The sequence below is a fragment of the Falco rusticolus genome, chromosome 2 (assembly GCF_015220075.1).
Source record: "Falco rusticolus isolate bFalRus1 chromosome 2, bFalRus1.pri, whole genome shotgun sequence".
Classification (NCBI taxonomy): Eukaryota; Metazoa; Chordata; class Aves; order Falconiformes; family Falconidae; genus Falco; species Falco rusticolus.
Genome location: NC_051188.1, coordinates 31,706,409 through 31,730,305, shown reverse-complemented (window position 1 = coordinate 31,730,305; position 23,897 = coordinate 31,706,409). Strand labels below are relative to the sequence as shown.

Genomic DNA, 23,897 nt, shown 5'->3' with positions numbered 1-23,897 from the left:
AATAGGTGAGAATGCATTTAAATGCTGGGTGCAACAGGTTTGTTAACTCTTGCTCAGGATAAAGCACTAGTGTGTTTAAAAGACTATTTTTTATAAGCATACATAAAATCACCGATGATATTAAAAATAATAGTCATGAAGTCCCTTAAAAATGTTCAACAAGTGAAAAACTTCAGAAGATAAAAGTTTTGCCTGGATCACACAATTTAATAAGAATCAAACAAATGGTAGAAATTTCTCAAGTCATTTCTATTTGATACAAGTACATATACACTAGTGTGGGCACTTACAAAAATATAAATAAAACCCCCTCACATTTTCTTTAATAATACTTTAAACATAGTATAAGAACATTTTACTGAACACTTATGTACTAGGCATTATAGGAAAGCACTACAGTAAGAAATCTTTGTATTGGAACTGAATTGCTATTCATATTTAGGCCTTTGCTTGAAGCCAATACAACTGTCAGTAATCACAAGAGATGTGAGGCAGGCCTGCTGTTAAAGCGCACAGTCAACATCCCACCTCAGTGTGCTGCTTCCACGCGGACAAAAAAGGTAAGAAATTAATACAAAACAACTGTCAAAAAATGTAGTAGTTCACAACTGATTTTCAACCTGAATGAGAACAATGAAAACAAGCTGCTTTGCAGCAAGGCAGTATCAAGGTTAAACTATGGATTTCGTTCCTACCCTCCACAAGCAGAATTCAAAGCAACACTTCAGGATTAAACCCAGGAAAAGTAGAGAGGTGTATAGAGACTTAGTCTTAAGTTTTAGAAGTCTCATTTTCACATGGAGGACTCCACAGACTACTTAAACATATGTTACTGGTATCACTCAAAGATCCCACACAAGATATTAACTTCTCAAACTGAAAACAATTCTTACAAAATTGATCCCAGGCTTGACAAGTCTCTAATCAGGCCCTTGAAATCTGTAACACCCAGCAAAACATCATTGCTCACTGCCTTTACTGCTCACATTTGAAAACTCTTGAAACTCATCGAGTGTGAAGTACCCTCAGGTTGCTGCATGGGATTGATACTTAGTAGAATGTACAATATAGCACTAGCCCTCCTTTTGTAAGCAGCAGGAATTTTGAAAATGCTGTTAGTTTCACATATAGGCATCTAAACCTGGTCATAAATAATTTCCTGGAAGGTTTTTTTTAGTTCTTTTCATCAACAAAAAGGGGAGCCTTAAATGACTAGACCAGATTTTTGTGTCCAGAAATTAAGAGGAAACTACGTGAAAGATGGCAAAGAGCTAGAGTTTTGTCCAAATCCAGATCCACAACAGAGGCTTCTGTGAGAAGAAAGAGATTTGGAAAGTGGAGGAAGACAAACTCCCAGTAAGTGAGCTATTTAAGAAATTCCAGATGTGTACTGAAGGACCAGGGTGATGGTGGAAAACCCCATTCACAATAAGGAAAAAGATACACAGACAGTTTTCTTCAGTTTAATGTCAGGTGGTGTTATAAACTGCTAAACCCAGACATCTTCACATTATTACACTTGATGCACCATAAAAGAGGTTTATGTTACAGTGTAAGATTCAATATTATAAAACTTACAGAGAACTTCACACAGAAGTCTTTATTTTTTACCCCTTTTACTTACATCTAAACCCAGTAATTCTTATCTGTGTACAAACGGAGTTATTTTCTTCCATCTTCTAAGAGCTGCTTTCCAATGAACCAGTTCTAAATATCAATCAGTACCAACACTGGTAGTGGGACATCAACTAGAAAGTGCCACTGTGGTCATTCACTCAAGACACACACGCTTCTTGCTGGATAGCTGGTTGCGGAATTTTACTATCCTCTGTCTTTTCCTGCCCAGGAACCTGGCACACAGTCTTTCGTTTGAATAACCGTAGACTCAACCGTAACAGGTCGCTGTCCATTGCTGCAGAATTTGTGTATGTTTGCTTTGTTGCACCCTGTTGAAATTAAAAATGAAAAATAAAAAATAAAGAACAAACTGAAAACAGTGGCTTTTAACATGCAAACTCAGAAATTAACCTCAAGTACTCTCAATAATTATTAGAGCTTTAATCATAGGTATTCACTAGAAAAGACTAAGAATTAATGATTTTTCTATTAGCATGCAAGATCATAAAACCTACTGCAGTGCAAAAAAATGGCTAAAATATTTTTTCTTTCAATTTTAACTTGGAAGAACAGAATCTTATAATTCTTATAAAAGTACATGGAATCTCAAGCAGAAGAATTATTCAACAATGGTCCTTGAAATTGTATTTTAAACAATTATTTTTATGATGTATTCTCTAAATATAGGAAATATATCTCCAGAATCTAAACCTCAAAATGAGAAAAAGCACCTACTTCTAGCCTCAGTCTTAATCTCTCATCCTAAGTAAAAAATAAACACCTTACAACCTCTTCAAAGAAACAGCTGTTCTCCATTATTTGAAGAACTAGGTCTACTTCAGAACAACAACCACAAAAATTATCTCCCTAGAGAAATGCTTTTTTGCATTGTGGAATCTGTGATTCTGTATTTTGACCAAGCACTATAAACAAAACACTTGCCTTTTCATTCTTCATTAGCTGCTTACGAATTGCAGAATCCCTTCGAAAGCACAGTGCTTTGCAGCAAGGGCCCAGATTACTGAGAAGACCTGCTCTCTCTTCTTTTCGTAGAAGTGCAGCCATGTTCAAGGCCCCCAGTTCATGTTCAAAAAGGTTTTCTGCATCTACAAGGAATTGATATTTGCGTATCACAAGCATGGTATTTTTGAACAGTAATGTACATTAATATGAAATTCCTTAAAGTTTTAATATTTGTATTTCTGCCTTCTAAACAATATCAAGGTTTGGGAAAAAGGATATAGCCATTTATAAAATGGCCTGAATCCTTCATCATTTAAAGGGAAGGATGGGTACCCTCGTATGTAGCTTCAGCACTGGAAAGCAGTATTTAGACAGCGAGCACTGAGAAGCCTAAAAGTCAAGTGACAGCTGTGGGACAGACGAGAAGGTATCATTTATGGTCAGACATGTGTGACAAAAGGTATTTACTACTAGCATTAATCAGGAAGTGGTCTAAGTTTCACTTCTCTGCAAGACACGAGACAACTGTACCAGTGTCAACACAGAGTCTGTATGGCTATGCAGAAGTGCAATACGACTATGTAGAGTAATTCTTTTATACATGGTGGATGAACCTGGAGAACAAGTCAACAGATGCTAACAAACTATATCCTCCTACCCGCTCATCTAAAGCATTTGTTAGCAGCACTGAAAGTGGCAGGACTAGTTTTTTAATATATTTATCAGAAGAAACAGTATACAGCTAGAACACTAACCACTTCAAGAAAAGACAGATCCTGGGGTTAGCCTTATTCTGCAACAAATTTGTTTCTATGACATGCAGACAAAGACAAAAAGTGTGCACATGGCCAGACTGCAGCTCATTGATTTATAATCCTTTTACAATAAATAGGAAGATTATGATATATTTGGGAGAAAAAAAAAAAAAAGGTAAGGTATGTAAGCTAAATCTAATCCAGCTGGCTCTCTATATTAAAATACTGGGTGTTTAGCAAAGAATTACTAGAGGCAACAATAAACCTGGGGAAAATATAGCAGCTAAAAGCAAAGACTGCTACAGCAGTTTGGCAGTATGCACACAGAAGAGAACAAATCATTTTTGTACCACCCACCCAGAGAAATCTGGATGAAGCTGAGTAAAACTAGTTTTTAAACAAGGTGAAAAGAAACAAAAAAGTTACATGAAATCAAGGTCAGGCTAAAGAGAACTGCACTGAAGTCACCAGGATGACCTCAATGGACAATCAAGACCACAAATAAGTGACAAGATGCAAAAAGGCCACTTCAAAGGTAACACTGACAGCTTGCAGAGTGTGCCTAGGTGCCAGATGCTGAGCATATCTGACACGTAAGCATGTCCATATCCTTAGAGGAAACAATTGCATTTAACAGATAAAGGGTAAGTCAGCTACAAATCTAATTCTATCATGTATCACAGATTTTTTTTTCCAAATAATTAAAAAAATCTCTGAAACAAGCAAGCATTTCCTTTTTCCTGCATTTCACTGTATTACCAGAAAATTCATCCACAATAAGAACAACGAAGGGAACACAAAACTCAGCAAGTAAAACAGGGAAACAAATTACACTACCATGAGCAAATCTAAAGTCAAAACACTACATTTTCACTGTAACACACTGAATATCTGGCTCAAATCCATTCACTTTTCAGGGCACCACATTTGTGCCTTTGTTTAGAATGTGTGTGCTGTGGCTGTGTAACCACTCTACAAGGAACCTTCGCTTTGCAGATTACAGAAGAAATGCACACATTTGCAAGCCTACTGGCAGTTCCACGTGTAGCAATTCCAATGCGTGAAGAGACTGCACACACCAAAGGCAAATCAAGGAAGGCACTTCAACCCCCCTTCCTCTCCAGAGCAAGTTCTGCTCAATCCGAGTACACTTAAAACAGCCCACAGGCAGTGCTGGAGAGCCTCCTTTTATCACTACGGACTTTCTGTTTATTTCTAGAGAAGCATGCAAGGACTGCTGAGGTTATTTCAGGTATCATTTTTAATAGCCTGGTGGAGTGATCCTGCACTGCCGTTCCTATTGCAAGGAATCCCTAGTAAAAAGTGTTTTAGTAGTATGCAGCAAAATTAAAGCTTACAGGGAGAGAGACATAGTTCATGCCTTTACTGTATCACAACAATTTGCTAACTCAGGAAGACTCAACATTATATCAATTACATTGGTTACGTGAATTCTTAAGGATAAGAGCTGAGGGTTTTTTAAAACTAGAAGAAAGCTGATACTGTACAGAAAGAGCTGCAAACGTTGCAGTGGGACATTTACAGTACTTACTAATACCAAGTACACACCTCAAATTATACCATCTATGATGCATTAAGAATGTTTGCATTTAATTTGACTTCAAAAAAAGGTAGAAGCAGTAGCAACAGCCTATGATTAGTAGTTACACAATTAAAATGGCTCAAGCAGGCGGTGACATTCATGGAGATTAACAAGGCTGGGAGAAGCAAGTTTATCTTTTTCCCTCTCCACTTATCTGAGACTCCAAAGTTAACAAGACAACTGCATAAAGAATAACGTTGCAAAAAATTAAAAAGTATTGTTTCAAATTAAGAACTAAAATTTAGGAGTAAAATAAAAAAAATCAGAAAAATCTGCTAAAAACAGAGGCTCCACAGATACCATTATGTATAAGCTATAATTTTCTCACATACAGATCCTGGAATAATTTGCATAGAGATCCTACAGAAAGCAATTGTTTCATAGTCCTGAAAACCTATATCCACCATGCAAGTCCTTGCAAGCAGCTCAGCTGGTTCCTGGGATGCCAAAGAGAAAAAAATCAGTATTCTCCCTCATGCACAAGCCCTGCTTACAGTACAGAATTGTAGTAAACTGCACTGGTACAGTTCACGTCCATCCCACCAATCGTGCATGTCTAATGCCATACACTTTGTCCAAATGCCAGAGCTGTGTATTATTTAATTTCCCACTGCTAGCAGAGACATAATATACTAATTTCACATAGCTCCTTCATTCTGACCCAAAAACTCCTATCTATGTGTTCTGGAGAGGACCCTCGGAAGGAAACTAAGAAAACATGCAGAGGACCTTCACAGAAAATAAGAAATCTTAATTCTTTCTTGCAGTATTACTGCTAATTCACTGCAGAAGACACTTAGCACTCAAAAAAACTGCTGACGCTTTAGGCTAGGAAAGCACGAATGCTCTCACAAAAAAGAGTATTCCAACTAGGATGAAAAATTTTGATTAGGCTATTATTCAACACCTCACCACCATGCTGGAATTAAAATACTAATTTGATTGACATGCAGCTGCATTACATTCCTGTAATTTTCACACAATACTCATTATACACTTTCTGTGGCCTTGAAACTTAAAATAATGAACTAATGCACATCTCATAAGGACTTTCACTGAGTAAAAAGACAATTCAACCCCTGCAGAAACAATTACCTTTAGGTTTTTCTAACACTCTCTGGCAAGTCTCTTTAATTTTGGCGAAGAGTTCTGGTCCTGCTAATCTCTTGGAAATGCCAACTCTCAACATAACAGCACCTGGTGTGAATTTTAAGAGTGCAGCCCCAGGCTCACGTGGTTCTTTTGGCTGCTTTGGCATGAGACTGGACCAGTCTACATCTATAACATCCACAGGATCTGCAAAAACATTGACAGAGAATGAGTTACCATGTCATCATCCCTTACAACAGTTGATTAATTTCACATGCTGTGTACATCCCCGTCTCCTAAAAGCAATATATTTTAGATTAATATTGTTCTGCAGTTCTCAAGCCAGATCCTTGGACACTTCAGCTAAGAACGTCAAAACTCACTTAGACTGGTGGAAAAAAGGAACATACAAATATAAAACTCTTTGGATTAAACCCCCAACCTTAATATTCTGCTTCATTTTCATTGCAACTCCTTTGTGGAAAGCTGCTCGGACTCTGCTTAGCCACAGATCTGGACGCACAACTTAAACATGCACAAAAATCCCAGTACAACTAAACATGCTATGACAAATCCAAATTAAATGCTTAAAAAGCTAGTATTTCAACTCTGGATGCTGGATTTTTTTTCAAAGGAGATATTATACTATTTATTGAATAACCATACAACTGCATTTGTCCAGTAGGTTTATCACAGAAAACATAAACACTGCTGATACAACCCTGATGACCCAACAACTAAACTTACAGCAAGTAGAAAATTCCATGCTTCCCAGTGCATTTGGGAAGCATTTATGAACAGATTTTATCCATGCTTGAAAATATCAGTTCCGAAAAACTATCAAAACCAAATGGGATAAATGAAAACATGTTTATAAAAACAAAAATCTTACCCTTCTAGCTATGTAAAACAAGATAAATATTACTTCACGATACAGGTCCCGGTACTCTTTTCTTACTTTATACTTCTCAGCCTTACCTGACTATTACAGAACAAACAAGAAATATTGAAGAGCATACAAACTGCATTCCTAATTCAGAAATACTGTCAACGTCACAACAGCATTATACGCAAACTAATCTAATCTTTATATTCAAATAATCATAAAGGGGATTTGCTATACTTTTACCAGGCATCTTCTCATCCTCTTGTTGATCCTCCCGCTTTTCAGCATCACCTGCCAGAATTTCATCCAGTTCATCATCACTGATTGGCTCATATTCTCCAGCACCAGATGCCAGTGACTGCACATCATCAATCTTAGCTTCTTCATCTCCTCCTACAGAGACAGATAAATACTGTAGCTTTAAAGCAGTAATTCTTGTTTTCTAAACACACTTCAAGCAGCCTGAAAACAAAGAGGTTCAGCAAACTAAACTGTTAGGTTTTGGGGACAAGTAAATTCAACATGAAAACAGGTATTAACTCATGGAAACAGAGAAGTTATTTCTCCCATACACAATGCAGCAGTTCAAATTTTATGTACCTCTGTTGGTTTTTTGGATGTAGTGTTAGTCAAACTGCACATGGAAGGCCATATTCAGAAGAAACATATATTGATCATCTGATATTTAGGTAATAATACAAATCTAAGTTAGCACCACAAAGTTTTTCAGGTGCTTCAGGTACATGAATTCAAGCTCAGGATTCAGTCTGAAGGCTCTACAAGAGAAAGAAGTAACAAACCCCCAAAATACAAGAACTTGCAAGATACCCTGAATGAAGCAATTATTCACAGAGTTTTAGACTCTTTGTGGAAGTCACCAGAAGAGCTTTTAGAAAGCCATGCCAAACTTCTTCAGTTGTTATGCTCCTCCATTCATGTACTATATGCATATAACAAATACCTGTGCTGTTATATGTAAACATGTTCCTTAAAATCTGTAAACACAAGACATTCAAACATTGCATTTTGCTGTACATGAAAGGAACATCTGAAGGTATTCTCTCACCTCCAAGACTGAAAGATCTGATTCAAGTATTTAGAAACCACACTGCTCTAAACTCAGGCTTTCTTAGGGTTCTCCACCATGGTACTCTCAATGAGTTGTGCCATACAAACTAGACTGAATTAATAGGGATTCTCCCCTGTGGCCAGCTATTCTAGTATCTTCCAGATCCCTCAGCCAGAAGGGAAACGGCCTCTATTTTAAGGTGCCCCCAATATTTTTTTTGCTTGCCTTTGGAAAAGGTACAGATAGGGAAGAGAAAAAAAATATTATTAAATTACCTCAACTAACCTAAAAATCAGCATGGAAAAAGCAAGTAAAAGACATGCTAGTAGACCACCTGACAATGCTTTGGAGGAAGCATATAGCATCTTGGGCATTATTTAAGCCTGCTCCTAGAGCAAACACATGAAGGTTCACGGCATGACAATAACCTAGTAATTACGTCCTCACACATTTTGTTAGATAATATACTACAGTAATTTGTCCAAGTAAATACCAGATACCTCCTTAACCTCATCAGATTTGGAAACTGCATTTAGTTTTCTAAAAAGTTCTTCCTTTTTAAAAGGAAAATAAGGTGATCGGTACTAGATTTTATTTTGTGCCTTAGGATTTTAAATATTCACTGCCTGTATGATCCATCTTCTGCCTCCACACTGATCTACTGGATACACTAGCTCACCATAACTATGTGCTTAGACAACACAGATGAACCATTAAAAAAATTACTGTATTAAGCAATTAAAAATAATAATCCATAGTTCTCAATACATGATTAACACAGATTACTTTTTCAATTTTGAATTTCAAATCAGTCTGGTAATTTCTAATTATAACCCTATCATTACCTTTACTGCTTTTTTGCAATAATGTACTTCTACATTAATCCTGCATTAAAAACATGACATACTAGTCATCTAAAAGAAGCAAGGTAAACAGGAGTAATAAAGTCATGGAAGACAATAAAGTACACTAAACCTCAGAAAATCATAAACATGCTACATACATATGCTTTAACAAAATGGAACGCCCTCTAATATTTTACCAAAGACATTTATTTTTCTAAACAAAATGAATCCTAAATATAGCATAACTTCCTACAGATGATAATTTTCAAAGAATTAAGAACATAACCTTTGAAAAATACAGAAAACAATACACACATTCATACACTTACAAGAAGTCTGCTACAAGAAAGGCTAGAACGTGAAGAACACGTTCAACATGCATGGCCTGTTTAGTTACAGATGCCCTCTTGGAAACAGGTAATGTGCCTAGGAGTAGCCTTTCACCAACTCTCTTCTGAAGTTACCACACTGCACTCTCAGATTTATTCCACCATTGTTTCCTCTAGCTTACAAATCACTGAATTCTGCCCATTACAGCAAAACAGAGCAGACTTTCCCATGCGCACTCTAAATATGATCTTTGAAAAGTGCTTCTACTCTACAGATAATCTCCTTAAATGCAATTTTCTCAATTGAATCAATCAACCCTAATGACCACTTTGCGAGTAATCAGGTAGGAGGTATAAGTAGTATTAAATATTCCTCATCATCCTCTCCAGACAACATTTAACTGCTCAAATTAACAACGAACACTACAGACAATTCTTCTTAAGAATACAAATATGATGAGACAATGTCCTGTTATCTTGTGTAAAACTACAAAAGCTTGATTCGTGTTTCTCTTTCTGCTTCTAAAGACTATGGACTTCAGGTCTTACCATCCTAAACAGCCAAAAATTCCAAATCCTACAATGCTTTTTTTCCTTTCAACAGATTTTAGAGAAGGAAACTTCTGCAGTCACCAAAAATACCCAACTTAACTGAACTTAACTGTAACATACACCAGTTACTCTGGATTCAGACTCTTGCTTCTTCTACATTGTTGATATAGGTGAAAAGTACTTCCCAAACTCCCTATCCATGCAAAGCTCAAGCTGTCTAATCCATGTGACAAGAGTTTGTTATTGTCTGCCTCTTAGTTACTTTATTTATTAATCCTAAACACGTTTTCCCCAGTACAATTACGGCCAGGAAACTGAAGCTGCATTTAATCAGATTACCTCAGGAAAGCCATTTTTGGACTGTTGTGCCAAGCCACACATATGTTTCACCTACTCATCAGACAATCATTTCTATGATAATTGGGCTCTGCAGAAAAATACCCACCACTAAACCCAAAGAACAGATCCAAGTCAACACTTCCCTCCCCCCCCCCCCCACCTGTCACTTCTCAACTAAGAAATAGATCTTACAATGATATAACAAGGCAATCAAACTCTGGCATTATTCTTTAACAAACTGCTTATTCAGAAACACTACACCTTGGTGACATTATACCTCAGATCATTTATGCTTCTTTGCCTCAAGACTTCTTCAGAAATTAACAAATAGCACTAACATAATTAACACTAAGGAAGATGCCATCAGATTTCTCTCTTGCTGTGTCTGCTTCCACAGTAGAGAAGCTGGAGCCAACAATCCTTTTAGTAGAAAATTATTCTAATATAGTTCAGTTCAGCACTATGCTAAAAGAGAAAGAATAAAACATTTGTCAATCCAAGTTATTTCCCAAAATATCTCACCTTCCAAACTCTCTACCTTTTCGGCCTCATTTCCATCTTCATAACCTTGTAAAGGTCCTAAGTCTTTGTCTGTTCTTTCCTTCTCTGATGCCGCTGAATCCCGACAAACACCATCAAATTCCTTTTCGTGATCTCTGTCCAGTTTCGTTTCACTGTGTTTTGTTGATTCTTTTTGAGAGGGGATGTCAACAGTTCTGTCTCTCTCTCTCTCAGCAGTATCAGGTAGTTGTCTGTCTCTCTCTCTGTCCAGCTCTCGTCTTTTTTCTCTCTCCCTCTCTCGTTCTCTGAGCCTCTCTCGTTCCCTGCTCCTTGGCCAGTCTTTGTCAACATCTCTGTCCCAGTCTCTCTGTCTTCCCTCTCTCCTGTCTCTCTCTCGTTCACGATCATGTTCATGTCGATCTCGCTCCTGAAGCCTTTCCCTGCTATCAAAGGACCCAGATCTGGAATGGACCTGACGATCTGATTCAGGAGAACTTCTTCTTGAACTGTGGCTTCTTGAATCTTGACGATCTGAATAAAATATTTTTAATATATAAGTGACTACAGCATGTAAATGTAATACCATTTTACTAGACCAAAGCATTTTGAAGATTCAGGTATGAAAATGTACTTCTCAAAAGCATCATCTTCAAATCAGTAACGCCTTCAGATTGCCTATCAATTTAACCTTACTTAAAAATAAAAGGTATTTCTTCCACTCACGGAAGATTTTTAGTGGTTACTTCCTACTATGACAGAAGCCAAACTGAAGGCACATCATTTTAACTCAGAAATTTAGGCAAGGGGGAGAGCAAAACACCAAAACAAAAAAAAAAAAAACCAAAACAAACAAAAAAAAAGAATCATCTCAAAATTCAAAAGATGTCTTCCAAAAGCTAGGAATGTCTTAGATAGCCAATGATGAATTCAGAAAAATAATTTCAGGCATGTAACCCTGAGGAGAACACAGAGCTCTAGTGCTTTAGGAGGAAGATATTTTCCTACTGATGCTGTTAAATTTTAAAACATTTTACCCTTTTTTTTTTTTTTACAAGAACTACACAAATAAAACAAGTCAATTGCGATTATTTTGATTTGCAACAAAGATGATTTCCATATGCATTAAAAGCATGCCTAAGAGGAACCATGACAGATTTACCTCAGTGAAAGTAGCTCCTGAGATGATAATGGATCTCTCTTTCAGAAAGAAGAGACATTTTCATTTTGCATAACTTCAGTATTTCCATATCAAAATGAATGTTAGTAATGAATTTAAGAACATTATTTAGATAATAAAACTACCTCAATGTTCTGTTAGCACAAGCATTTTCTCTTTCTAAGAGTTCTTTCTGTCCTACAAATCGCTTTATTCCCGAGTTAGCATTAACTGAATCTGACTGAATGTTTTGGTGTAAACAAAGTGGTAATCCTGCCCGCTGAGAATCACCTTCTCAAATATGGTAACACTTGCAGGAATCTTAATTCACTCTAGTTCTACAATGAATGGCAGAGCACCTCCCTCTCCCTTCACACTGATTACAAATGAAAAGGGAATATTGCCATACAAGAATGATTTGGGATTTGTACCTTTGCACTTTTATACAGAAATTATATAGGTTGGTCTCACTAAAATGTATCTTATTACCTGAAGATGTGCTGCGACTGGGTTCCCCTCGTTTCAACTGATCAATTCTGGACTTTCGTTCCCCAGTGATTTCTAAGCTTTTCTTCTCTCTGTCCCTGTCCCTGTCCCTATCCCTGTCCCTGTCCCTAGAGCTACTGTGCAGGATCCTCTTCCGTCCAGTCTGGTCATCTCCACTGCGATGAGCTGACTCATTGGAAGGGGATCTAAGTCTGCTTGAGGCATGGCTCCGATTACTACCAAGGCTGCTGCTGCGCTTCTGATCCACAGGTTTACGGTGTGGTCCATCCTCTATAGTAACATGAGGTGCTTCCACCTTTTCTCCCCTCGTTCTGTGACTTTTCCTATGGGAATCCTCAGTGCTTCGTTCTGGAACAACAATGTCACCACGTTCGGGAACATCTTCATCTGACCAGTCACTAAACGTTGTATCTTCTCTTTTTGGAGGGACATCTGCCACGGCTTTCTCAGGTGGTGCTTCAACCAATTCTTCTTTTGTTACAGGGGGGGTTCTTGGGCCTTTCTTCTTTTTATGATGTGGAACAATTTCTTCATCAGAAACTTCAGAATCACCCTTGGACCTCTTCCGCTTTTTCTCTACATTTTTCTTTTTTTGACCTTTCTTGGGTGAAAAGACCTGGCTTTCTTCAGTCGTTGATTCATTAGCATACCTTTCCACACCACTGTCATCATCCTTCTTTTTCTTTGTGGCCTTTTTCTGTACTTTAGACTTCTTCTTGCTGTCATCATGCATTCTATCAGAAGCATCTCTTTCTTCAGAGGGATGGTGTCCAAGGTTTTCCTGAATCCTGGAGCGGGAGCCTTCTGAAGCATCTGGTTGCTCTCTTTGCTTATCTGCCGAAGAAACCCTCTCTTTAAACTCTGGTTCTTCATAACGCCGGGAACTTTCCTTTCTGTCCGATTTTCTATCTTCTTCTTTCCACCGACTCTGTCGCTCTTCAGTAACATGAGAGGGGCTCAGTGACCGTGATTCCTGTGGCCGCACAACCTGACTCAGAAGTCTGTGCTTTTCATCTAGAAAACGGGAAAAGAAGAATTTACTTGTATTGCTTAGGGAGTTGAGTATGTGAGCATTTGGTATCTTGTGCATGCCACAAAGTGTCTATTAAAACACATAATCCATTATTTCAGTTACATTTCTTAAGTTTTGCTGCTGCTGCAATAGCAACAGACTATTTCCATTTTGGTAAACATGCATCTTAATAGATGTCGAAGTCACTGTCACCTGGCAGATGTAACATAGTGACAAAACAAAAGACAAATATATAGATTAAGAAAAATGGTGCTGCTTATAAAAATAAGGGGAGGAGGACACTTACAAAAGCTCTCGCCATATTTCTCCTAAAGATTGCATGTTATTTGCCATAGGTAGAGGGTAAGCCGGATCCAGCTGCAGGGAGAGCTCACTCTTACTTACTTTTATCATCTCCGCTGTTGTAAGCATCACTATCGGGAGAGTGCTCACGGCGACGTTTGGGTGACTGACGAGGACTTGGACTGCTTTCATTTCTGTGACGCTTCCTGCGGAAGAAACACATACAGTTAAATTTCTTCAGGATTCCTTAAAGAACACTATTCATTAATTGAGTTTATCATTAATACAGTGCCTGAAATTAAGCACCTCATACAGAAGACAATGCATCTAAGGATGCCAGAAAGTTTTGTAGTTTTCTAAGTTGTTCTTCCAAAACAGCAAGTATGATCAGTTTTCTGACCATACTGTAAGATACCTCAAACTAAAACTCTAACACTTACAAAGGTAACTTTTTAGAAGAAGTTATGAAAGACTACCAAGATCAATTTTTCTGTGTGGCAATGATCCTTGCAGTGAGCTGACCCAGCTGGCAGCTAAGCCTCCACATAGACACTTGCTTACTTCTCCTCTCATTGGGATAGGGGAGAGCCCGTGTTAGATGATCTATGGGAATCCACAATTCCTTCACACAAAAGAAACTAATCATTTCCAAGCAAAGCAGCTATTCAAGGCAATGCTGTTTTGTTTACTATTGACAGAACAATGAGAATTTTAGTATACTAAATGAAAAAAAAAGAACTGAATCAGTGCTACACACTTAAAGGAAACACCACACATTTATTTGGGATAATATTCACACCTTCGCTGGTAGCCTTCTGGTACTGAAAATTTAGTAGTGCAAAGGGTAATGCACGTTCCACAGAAGTGTAATGAATAAAGTCATGAACCCTGACCAAGTTAGCTGCTATCTGACTTTCCAGGTTTCAAAAGGTACCACAGTCTGCTATTATGTTCCCAAAAACTCCAGCATTATTAAAGGCAAGACCATGCAAGTATACTTAGAAGGGAAAATGACATCATCCAACTCAATTGTTAGCTCCTGAGTAGTGCCATGATTCCGCACTAACAAGGCATCGGATTAACTTCACCAGCATAGCACTGATTGTGGGGCCACCAGTATATGCCATACAGATGCAGGCGAGCCATGGCTCCATACCAGGCCCCTGCATGAACAAGGTATCTCCTTCCTTATGATACTCCCCCTTCCTTACTAACTTAGTGAAATCAACAGTAAAAGACTGCCTTCCCCTTCCCTGCCCCCCTCCCCCCACCCCCACCCCTTCCTCTTTGATGGAAGTAACATTTGGATCCACTCACTTGGATTTTCTTTCCTCATGGATATCTCTTGAACTTCTTTCTTCTCTGGTATCTTCTCTCTTATCCCTGCGGTCCTCCCTTCCTTTTTCTTTGTCGTCCCAGTCTCTCTGGCGGTCTCTTTCTTTATCCCTGTCTCGACCTCTCTCCCTTTCTCGTTCCCGCTCTCGATCTCTTTCTCGCTCTCGCTCCCTTTCTCGTTCCTCCCGCTCCCGCTCTCGCTCTCGTTCCTTCTCCCTCTCCCTCTCCCGTTCCCTTTCCCTATCATGGTCCCTGTCTCTGTCCCGCTCGCGGTCCCTGTCTTTGTCCCGCTCTCTCTCCCTCTCCCTTTCCCGAGCACGATCTCGTTCCAACTCTCTTTCCTTCTCCCTTTCTCTTTCCCGGTCTCTTTCTCTTTCCCTCTCTCGGTCCCTCTCCCTTTCTCGCTCTCTCTCCCGGGCTCTTTCATCTCTCCTATCATCGGACCGATCTACCCTTCGCTCCTCTCTTCTTTCATCGCGCTCGAGGTCATCACTTCGTCCTTGATGTCGTACTGGTGAGCTTGCTCTCTGATCTGCAAAGAGAAGCAGGTTTGATTACCAAGTGCTAAGGGGACATAAAGTGCTTCCACTACACTAATAAAAACCCCAAAGCTTTTGTTTCGACAATCTAGGTATTGGTCTGCATTAAATGAAAAGCAACTCTGCAGAAACATGAAAACTCTCTTTGGGGAGGGAAAATACAAAAAGTGGTATTAATTTTGAAAGATTTTTTCAATATTTAGCGAGTGGGCTCTCCTTATTTTAACCAAAAGTTACTACAAAGATTTTATTGTCTATCAGATTTTTCTGAATGGCTTCAAAAGGTAATTATATGCCTCACAGCCTAGCTACTACCATTGCATTACTCAATTCAAAATCTGGTATAAGATCCCAAAAAGCTCAAAATGACATATATATGAAAAGACTTCTCTACAAAAATTTTACTTCCTTAACCTGTTAAAAAAGGCATGGGCTTTACAGGAACTCACACTAATACATACGTAAGTTACTGCAAAGTAAGAAATACTGGCCTGTCTCATCACAGGAGAACCCTGCAAAGAAATACACAACCAAATCCATGAAAAAGGGAGAGGCAATGATAAGATACAGGAAGCAGAACTGCTGTATGTTTTCATACATATTCACTGCAGAGTCTCAGTTTTAGAAGCCAAGTTTTTCATTGTTCAGACTGTGGAATAGAGTCAGAGAGAAAACTAAACTTATGTAGAAAACTGCTTGCTGTATGTTTTCATACATATTCACTGCAGAGTCTCAGTTTTAGAAGCCAAGTTTTTCATTGTTCAGACTGTGGAATAGAGTCAGAGAGAAAACTAAACTTATGTAGAAAACTGCTTATCCAAAAGGACAGTGAAACCTGATTTATCTAGATTATATTTACTCTCCATAGATTTAAATGCATTTTGTTAATTATATTTTGGATATCTTTTGAGTATTTCTATAAATTCAGATCGCTTCATAACAATTTCTATGCTGATGTTAGTAGTACTTGAACCACAACAAATCAATAAAACTATTTTTCCACAACATATATTAAAAGCACTATACAAAAGAGCAAAACCCAGCATGAACAGAGGTTGGTATTTTGTGGTCCATTACTTTGAAGCTCAGAATACACTTCACCGTAAATGAAGACAACATCCACCAGGGGCGAGCCGTGAGAGTTTGAACTGGATTAAATCAATAAAACATGCATTTCCATCAGTTTAATCAATTTTCATTTCTGAGTGAATTAACAGCGACTTAAAGCTCCCCTGTTACCGGGTGAAATTAAAAGCAAACTTGAGCAAAGTGGATGTAACACTTTATTTTAAAAAAGGCAAATCATCAATCCACGCAATTGGTTCCATGAACAGGTTTCACATTCTTTTGATGATGCCTGTAACATTGTATGATTTACCGTGTGTATTAAGTATTAGATTTTGTACAGAAGTTCTGTAACTCCTATTTGTTACATCAGGTGAAAAAATATCCACATGAAAGTCTTACATTAGTTAAGATACTGGAAGTATATTAGACAACTTAATGTGGATAGTCAGCACTTCTTGTGACTTCATTTTTTGAAGCACTGTTCAGTGGTTGATTGGAAGACTTACTATTTGCCTTAGTTGAATAAACATGGCCCAAATCTGCAAGCTTGCATTTTAAAATCATACTAAAAAGATTCCTTACATATCGGAACTAAGTACCGACCAAAATGTATCTGGATTTTTCTCTGAATGACAAATGTTAAGACTGTGGTCTAATTATGGAAACTATGACTTGAATTGTGACTCTGACTACATACTATTACAAAATTTGACCTAAATTTTTAAGGAAAAAACCAACAAATCTTATCTCCATTCAAGCTCTTTATATTTCCCCTCTCCAGGAAAACAACAACTCATTCAAAGCAACTTCCCTTCTAGAAATTTATTTTGTTATGATGTCATGTTTTACTTCTAAAGTTTTTTTCTGTTTTTTTGTTGTTGGTTGTGGGTTTTTTTAGTTCTTAATAAATTAAGAACTCTGTATGATATGAATAGTACAAATTACATTATAATATACCTAGGATTTATTGGGGGTGGGGAGGTGGAAGAGATGAAAGCTAGTCTGCAAAAGCCAACCCCCAGGACACATTCAAAGTGCAGGATTTTTCAGGTGACAAGAAAAAGGAAGCCTGCTTTGTTGAAATCCTGCTTTCAAGACAAGAGAGAATCTAAAGCAGAATGTTCCACAAGAACAAGCAACAGACAGATTTCAACAGGCCAAAATGCATCTCTCAAAGTAGCATACAAAACATCCCTTTGAAAAACTCAGTTAAACAACCGCTAGAACATACCTGTCACTTCCCAACTAAAATTCGAGACAGAAAAAAAAACCCACTGTAATTTTGTATTTATTCCTCACAGCTCTTCCTTTCATTTCCATGCTATTTTAATTTCCCTGACTCCTCCTGTTCTCTTAATTGGTAAGCAATACAAATTTTCCAGAGTGAAAGTTGGCACTAGAGACAACACAGTACTCCTTCAGGTGCAGAAGTGTGACATCTTGCATACTATGTCTAAAAGAACAGTCTTTCATACTCTTTCCATGACCACTGGTATCTGCACCAACATTTACTAGCCAATTACTACTGACCACAGTAAAGCATTCATCACTACTAAATTCCCTAGGCAATTAGGTTTTTTTAATTAATCATAAACCTAAACTGTAACTTACTCTAGTAGTAAGTAGTCCATAATTAAGTCAGTCTAGTAGTCAGGCCTTCCCCAAAACACGCGTAAATAATTTACAGTGCAAAAGTACAATGTTTCTGTACAGACAAACAGAACAAGTAATGAAATACAATTGTGATTTTGAGCTTAGATTTATAAGTGTGTACATGAAGTTGAGGAAGAGGCAAAGAGGGCGAAAAATATTTTACGCTGAAGTTGTACATAGTACAATGCAATCTCTGGAAAAAATTTAGTTTGTTTAAAGACCACTTGGATTAATAAAGACAGAAGCTGCCAAAATATAGCCATGGGGAGGGAGAAAGACCATAGCACTCATGTACACTGCCAATACGAGAGATGTTACTACAGAAGGTAACTTAAGGATAGGACTAGGATCAGTGTGCAGTGCCAGATGAGTTATTTATGAATTAGTGGTATAGGGGCAGAACAAGGAAGAAAAAGGAAGGAGAGAGAAATACACATATTCATACATATACATTTGACTACAAATGTATGTGTAAAAATATACATTAAAATACCTCTTTCTCTGTTGTCACGCCTGTCCCGTTCACCATGTCTTCTTTCAAAGGAGGAATCCCTTGCTTGTTCTCGACTGTCATAGCGATCCCGATCAGCGTAGCTACTCCTTGATTCCCAGCTGTCATGGTAGTTTCCACTACTGCTGTGACCATCAACCTGGGATCCTCTAGTCCCCCGACTTCCTAATAGAGATGTATCAATACAAAAGATGAGTTTCCACATGTAAGGAAATCTACTTTATACCAACTGAAGTAGTAACTTCTAATAAACTTGAATTAAGTGTTCATGGAAACAGAAACTGTAGCACTAAACTCTACTTAAGCAACAGCTCCTATTTCATGTTTTAACTGTAAAGTTATTATTTTCATACTGGAGACTCAAGACTTTCCAAATCAGCATCTCCTAGTCATAGCATGAAGCCTCCTGACTGGAAATATAACAGTCCAAAAGCCAGTTCACATTTGTTCTGAGTAGGATGTAAGCTTATAGACAGTGAAGCAGGACTAAGCGGAGAATTACAAATTGTATGGCATTTCCCTAATGAAAACATCATAACCAACCTGAGAAAGCCAAAATATATTTACTATAGGCAACTAAAAGGTGATAAGTGAAGCTGTTCTACAAAGTGCATCAGACTTTCAAAACTACTGCCACAGGTTAAAATCCCACTTTTTTTTTTTGGTCAATTAAGAAGGGGCAGGGTGGTGAAAGGTGGTTCTGTGTGAAAGATGTTTTGCAAGTACCCAAGACATGCAGCTGTTTCTGAGAACACAAAAAACCTGCTGTCCAGTACATGGAGACAAACTGCCCCCTATGAATCTTCTGCTACACATCAGCCTCTCGTGTGTGTAGCCCATGGGAAAACCTAGGGTTGCAGAAACATTAAATAGAGTGGTGTAAGGGTGGGTTAGGGTTTGTTTTAAAATGGGATGGCAGAATACCAGTGTTATGCCACTTTAATGAATGGAGAACACAGGAGTGCTATAAATTTAAGCAACTGTTCCAATTTAACGACAATGGAATTGAACAAAGCTTTAAAAGCATGCACTGAACTGTTTGGCAGCACTTCCATAACAAATATTAAACACGACAGTATGAATATCAATACTCAGTCTCCAGTGATATGGACACTTATTAATTTTTTAAATCACGCAATACCCTTGTCAGATAATTCTGGACCTCTGCCTCGACTTCTGCCAGTTCTATCACTTCTGCTCTCATTTCTGGAGTCACTTCTGGAGTCATTCCTTGTTTCAGCACGAGAGCTGTCCTCTCTGCCATGTGATCTTCCATAGCTGCGCAAGTCCTCCTGATACTGGTCATCCTTTTTATGGGCATCACGACTCTCTCTGTCTCTGTAGTCATGGGAATCCCGTGTGGAGCGCGAGTCTCTCTGATCACGGCTATCTTTGGTATCTCTGCTATAATCCCTCGTATCTCTGGAGTCTCGAGTGTCTCTGGATTCCCTTGGCTCCCTCCGATCTCTGTTGTCTCTTGGCTCCCTCCGATCTCTTCCATCACGAGACTCTCTGTCATCTCTGTGATCCCTGGAGGTACTCTGCTCCTGGTCATAATCACGATCATCTCTTGTTTCTCTGTCTTTCTCCCTTTTCCCTCTAGTTTCTGTAAAATGTTTAAAAGAGTAATACAGTCAAAACATACTTCTGACATACACAGAGAAAATAAAAATTAATATATAAGTAGAAGATCATATTGGGTATCTACATATATATTCACTAAGTTTTAAGGATCTTTTTGTGAATTTGAATCTGTACTTTACAAATATTTACCTGTTCAAAAGACAGCAAGTATACTAAAAATAAATTTCAAACACATTAGAGAGCAAGCACACTTCAATAATTTTAAGGTAGGGTCATTTCTCCTCCCATCAGATTCCTTTTTTTTACAGACACACACATTTAGACCACTTGCTTTTAAGACCTCAATGCCCTGCTGAATTATTATTATTTTTTTTTAAATTACATGTTTATAATGTTACTGCTACAGGGAGGCAAGTTTACAGACAGTCTAAAAAAAGCTGACATATATACTCTTTGTAATCTGTCTTTTGAGAGGAGCAGTGCATTTCCCCATTACAAATTACTCAACCAGCTTTACAGATTTCCAGAGAATGATCATTTCTTTGCACAAACTTCAGGTAATGTCAGTTAAAAAGACAATACATCTCACAGAAAAGAGTAACAGTTACTTACAGTATCCTGCTGCCATTCAGCTGATCCACTAGTATATGCCTGACACCAAGAGAAGACCACTTACCTGCTGACACCAACATTGCGTATTACTGACACCACATCTACACAGATGCCTACAGGACCTTTACAATCAGCTGACCCTACATAAGCAGTCCTGTCAGGAATACTCCACTGCACAGTCCTTGAAAACAGCACCACCAGCACAGGAACAATAATACTGCCAGTATTTTCTTCACCACCTAGCCATTGGGATAGGTGCAGATAATGCCACAATCTGAAAATGAAATTTCAAAATGCAATTTGCAAACAAGTAACAATTATTCTGAAGTGCTATTTCTTATTCATACCATCCCGCCTTTCGTGGCGCCTATCATGAGACTGTGAAGTCCGATCACGATCATGTCTTCCTTTTTCTCTTCCAGGAGATCGGTGTCTTGAAGGGCTTCGCTTCCTCTGAGGAGAAGAGGAAGAGTGGGGGGGATAAGGAGAAGAAGATCGCCTTGCAGGCGGGGAAGCTGTCCTTTGATAGGATGGAGAAGGAGTTCTTTTGCGGTGTGGGGAAGGAGAATGTCTCTGAACAGAGGAGCCTGACTGTGATGAAGAGGAGTGATGTCTGGAGGATATGGGAGAATGATGCTGACCTGATGGGGAAGCAGACCTGCAAGGAAAAGTCAAAATAGGCACACATGTAAAAACTTGGTTTGAAAGGTTCTTACCCTGCCCTACAAAAAAAGTGATTAAAATAATCTGTGCATCTCTTCCCTTTGTCTGATGAAAATAAGTGCTGTTTCTCTACAAAATATCAAAGTAGTCTTCCCTCAAGGGTACCAAGCATATCCTTTCAAAATACACTTAGTTTTAAATGGTTACAGTTTATTTAATATCCAAGAGCAAGTCGTCCAATCAAAACGTTTTTTACACAGTACTACACAGCTACCAGAACGCCTTCCTGGGGAAGGGAGGGAGGAGTCAGAAATTATCTTGCCCACCCCAAAACCAAGAACAGTTGTTTTCTTCAATGTAAAATGCTTTTTGGAGGTCATGGTAAAATCAGGCAGATAATTTTTACACAGTGTTACTTACGGGTAATTTTTCTCATTTTGTTTAAAGCAAAACTGTCTCCTTGTGCATTTTTTAACTACTTCCTTTTATTATAAGCACTGATCTTTAAACAATTTAGGCCTGGATCCTTAAAACTCATATGCATATCTACTTCATATTTTAGCGAGCATTAATGTTTACACGAACAGGGAAAACTCTTATCTAATAGAATAAGAAAAAGCATATGAAGTGTCTCTCATCTTTGAAATCCCATCACTTAACTAAAGATTATCTACACAGCAGTACAAAAAATTCCTCATAATACATTATCCCATACAGTCTAACACGGACAAACACACACTTCAAGCCTTTAGGTTCAGTAGTGGTTTTTTTCCCTTATCAGAATCAAAGCAACTTACCAGTATCTCTTCCCATGAAATATGCATTGCCCTTAAGTCCCAACTCCCTCCCACTTCACAAAATTCTCCAAAGAGAAGAACAGGAGTCAGAAAAACCACACATGGATAATACGTCTTCAAAAATACCACTTAATTTTAAGTAAATTAGTCCCTGCTTTTGAATGTCCATACACAGTGTTGGTGTCTTCAAATAAACATCCAGATCAGACAGATGAAGCTCTCCGTTTCAGGTGGCACACAAATGACAGACTACTTCATCAAAGGCAGTAGTACCTCCCTGCAATCTTCTACAATAACATAACAGTTGGTAAAGATATATATGTAACGCAGCTTTTGCTGAATAACTTGCAAACATTGCAAGAAATTTTTCTCAGCAAGATAGTTGCTGTCAGTTGAGCTCTGAAGAGAATGAGCTCTGGCATAATTCAGGTTAGCAGACTTGCAACCTGTCATGACACTATCTAAAAGCCAAACAGACAGTTGCCCAGCCGACGATACTCATTAGTGGATCTCCTGGCTAATGCTTCTTAAAGACCCAGACTCCGCAGGTAAACAGATTCTCCTCATGTCAAGAACACAGAACAATGATTCAGCTTCGAAGGAGCAAAGCTTCAGGAATGGAAAATGAAGTGAAATCACTGGCAATCTGAGGTAGGAACTCAAGTCTGTAATGAAGTCTTTTTTAGCTAAAAGACAACGTGGTGGAAATCTATTAGTATCAGTATTTCACCTTTCCTTCTAGTCAATATCAGTGACTCAAGAAAATTACCTTCAGAGCCCCATGGAGTAGTATGCTGATTACCATAGGACCAATCTCGTGAAGATGGTGGTTTTACAGCCAGATTCCATTACAGAATCAGATATATTCACCAAAGAAAGCGTCTTGACTTGATTGTTGAGGCACTTCAGACTTGTTGATTGAGAGAAGTCAAACAAAATTTTTGCAGGACAGGCTGAAATAATACTTGAACTGAGCCTGCATACGTCTAAGATGACAATTTGTACACACGGTCACATACAAACGAAACAGATGGCCTGGAATTAGTAGCAAAATTTCCAAAGCACTCTATATTGTATTCTGTCAGTCCTTCCTGACCCTGACAGAATACAATATAATTTCATGATTTCCAGTCTTTAAACTAAGACTACATTTACTTTTCGTCATGAAAACATTATTATGAAACACGGGGTTATCAAAATTGGCTTGCATGGAAGGCTATCAATGGTTTGGAGACAAACAAAACATTCTGAATATTCTTTCCTGCTTCTAGCAGAAGGCCCATTTATCTTCCCTACTTAACATTCCCTTGCACAACACCTGATACATTTGCACAGAACCTCCAAGCAGGCAGTAATGAGCAAAATACTGGAATAGGTCAGAAAAAAATGGGGAAAAGGGTACTGCAGATGTATTTTTCAGTCTCCTTACTGCTGCCAGCTGCAGGGGGAATGGGCTGCTCTAATTCCTTTGCTATAAACATTCTAATTTAGAGAAAATGTCTATCAGTGACATCTAGCTTGAAACAATACAGTTTTTCCAGCTGAACTGAGTCACCACAGCAGCAAAAGAGCTTGCTTAAGACTCTTAGGACTGCTGAATGGATGGGTT

The 23,897-nt window shown here is 38.2% G+C and overlaps 1 protein-coding gene across 8 annotated transcripts in view; it reads right to left on the bottom strand.

The window, feature by feature from the left end:
• Nucleotides 1-1,447: 1,447 nt before the first annotated feature.
• The window catches only part of ZC3H13 (zinc finger CCCH-type containing 13), a 48,380-nt gene continuing 25,930 nt past the window's right edge, over nt 1,448-23,897 (bottom strand). For 6 of the 8 annotated variants that reach the window (XM_037377699.1, XM_037377700.1, XM_037377702.1 and 3 more), the window contains 11 exons: nt 21,176-21,486; nt 19,774-20,238; nt 18,615-18,797; nt 14,844-15,393; nt 13,629-13,732; nt 12,194-13,225; nt 10,570-11,079; nt 7,151-7,306; nt 6,034-6,234; nt 2,560-2,723; nt 1,448-1,946 (listed from right to left, as the gene is read on the bottom strand). In XM_037377699.1, coding sequence (XP_037233596.1) covers nt 1,776-1,946; nt 2,560-2,723; nt 6,034-6,234; nt 7,151-7,306; nt 10,570-11,079; nt 12,194-13,225; nt 13,629-13,732; nt 14,844-15,393; nt 18,615-18,797; nt 19,774-20,238; nt 21,176-21,486 — 3,847 coding nt within the window. In that variant the 3' untranslated portion in view covers nt 1,448-1,775. The remainder of the gene's footprint in view (nt 1,947-2,559; nt 2,724-6,033; nt 6,235-7,150; nt 7,307-10,569; nt 11,080-12,193; nt 13,226-13,628; nt 13,733-14,843; nt 15,394-18,614; nt 18,798-19,773; nt 20,239-21,175; nt 21,487-23,897) is intronic. The other 2 variants (XM_037377701.1, XM_037377707.1) reach the window with 1 other exon arrangement.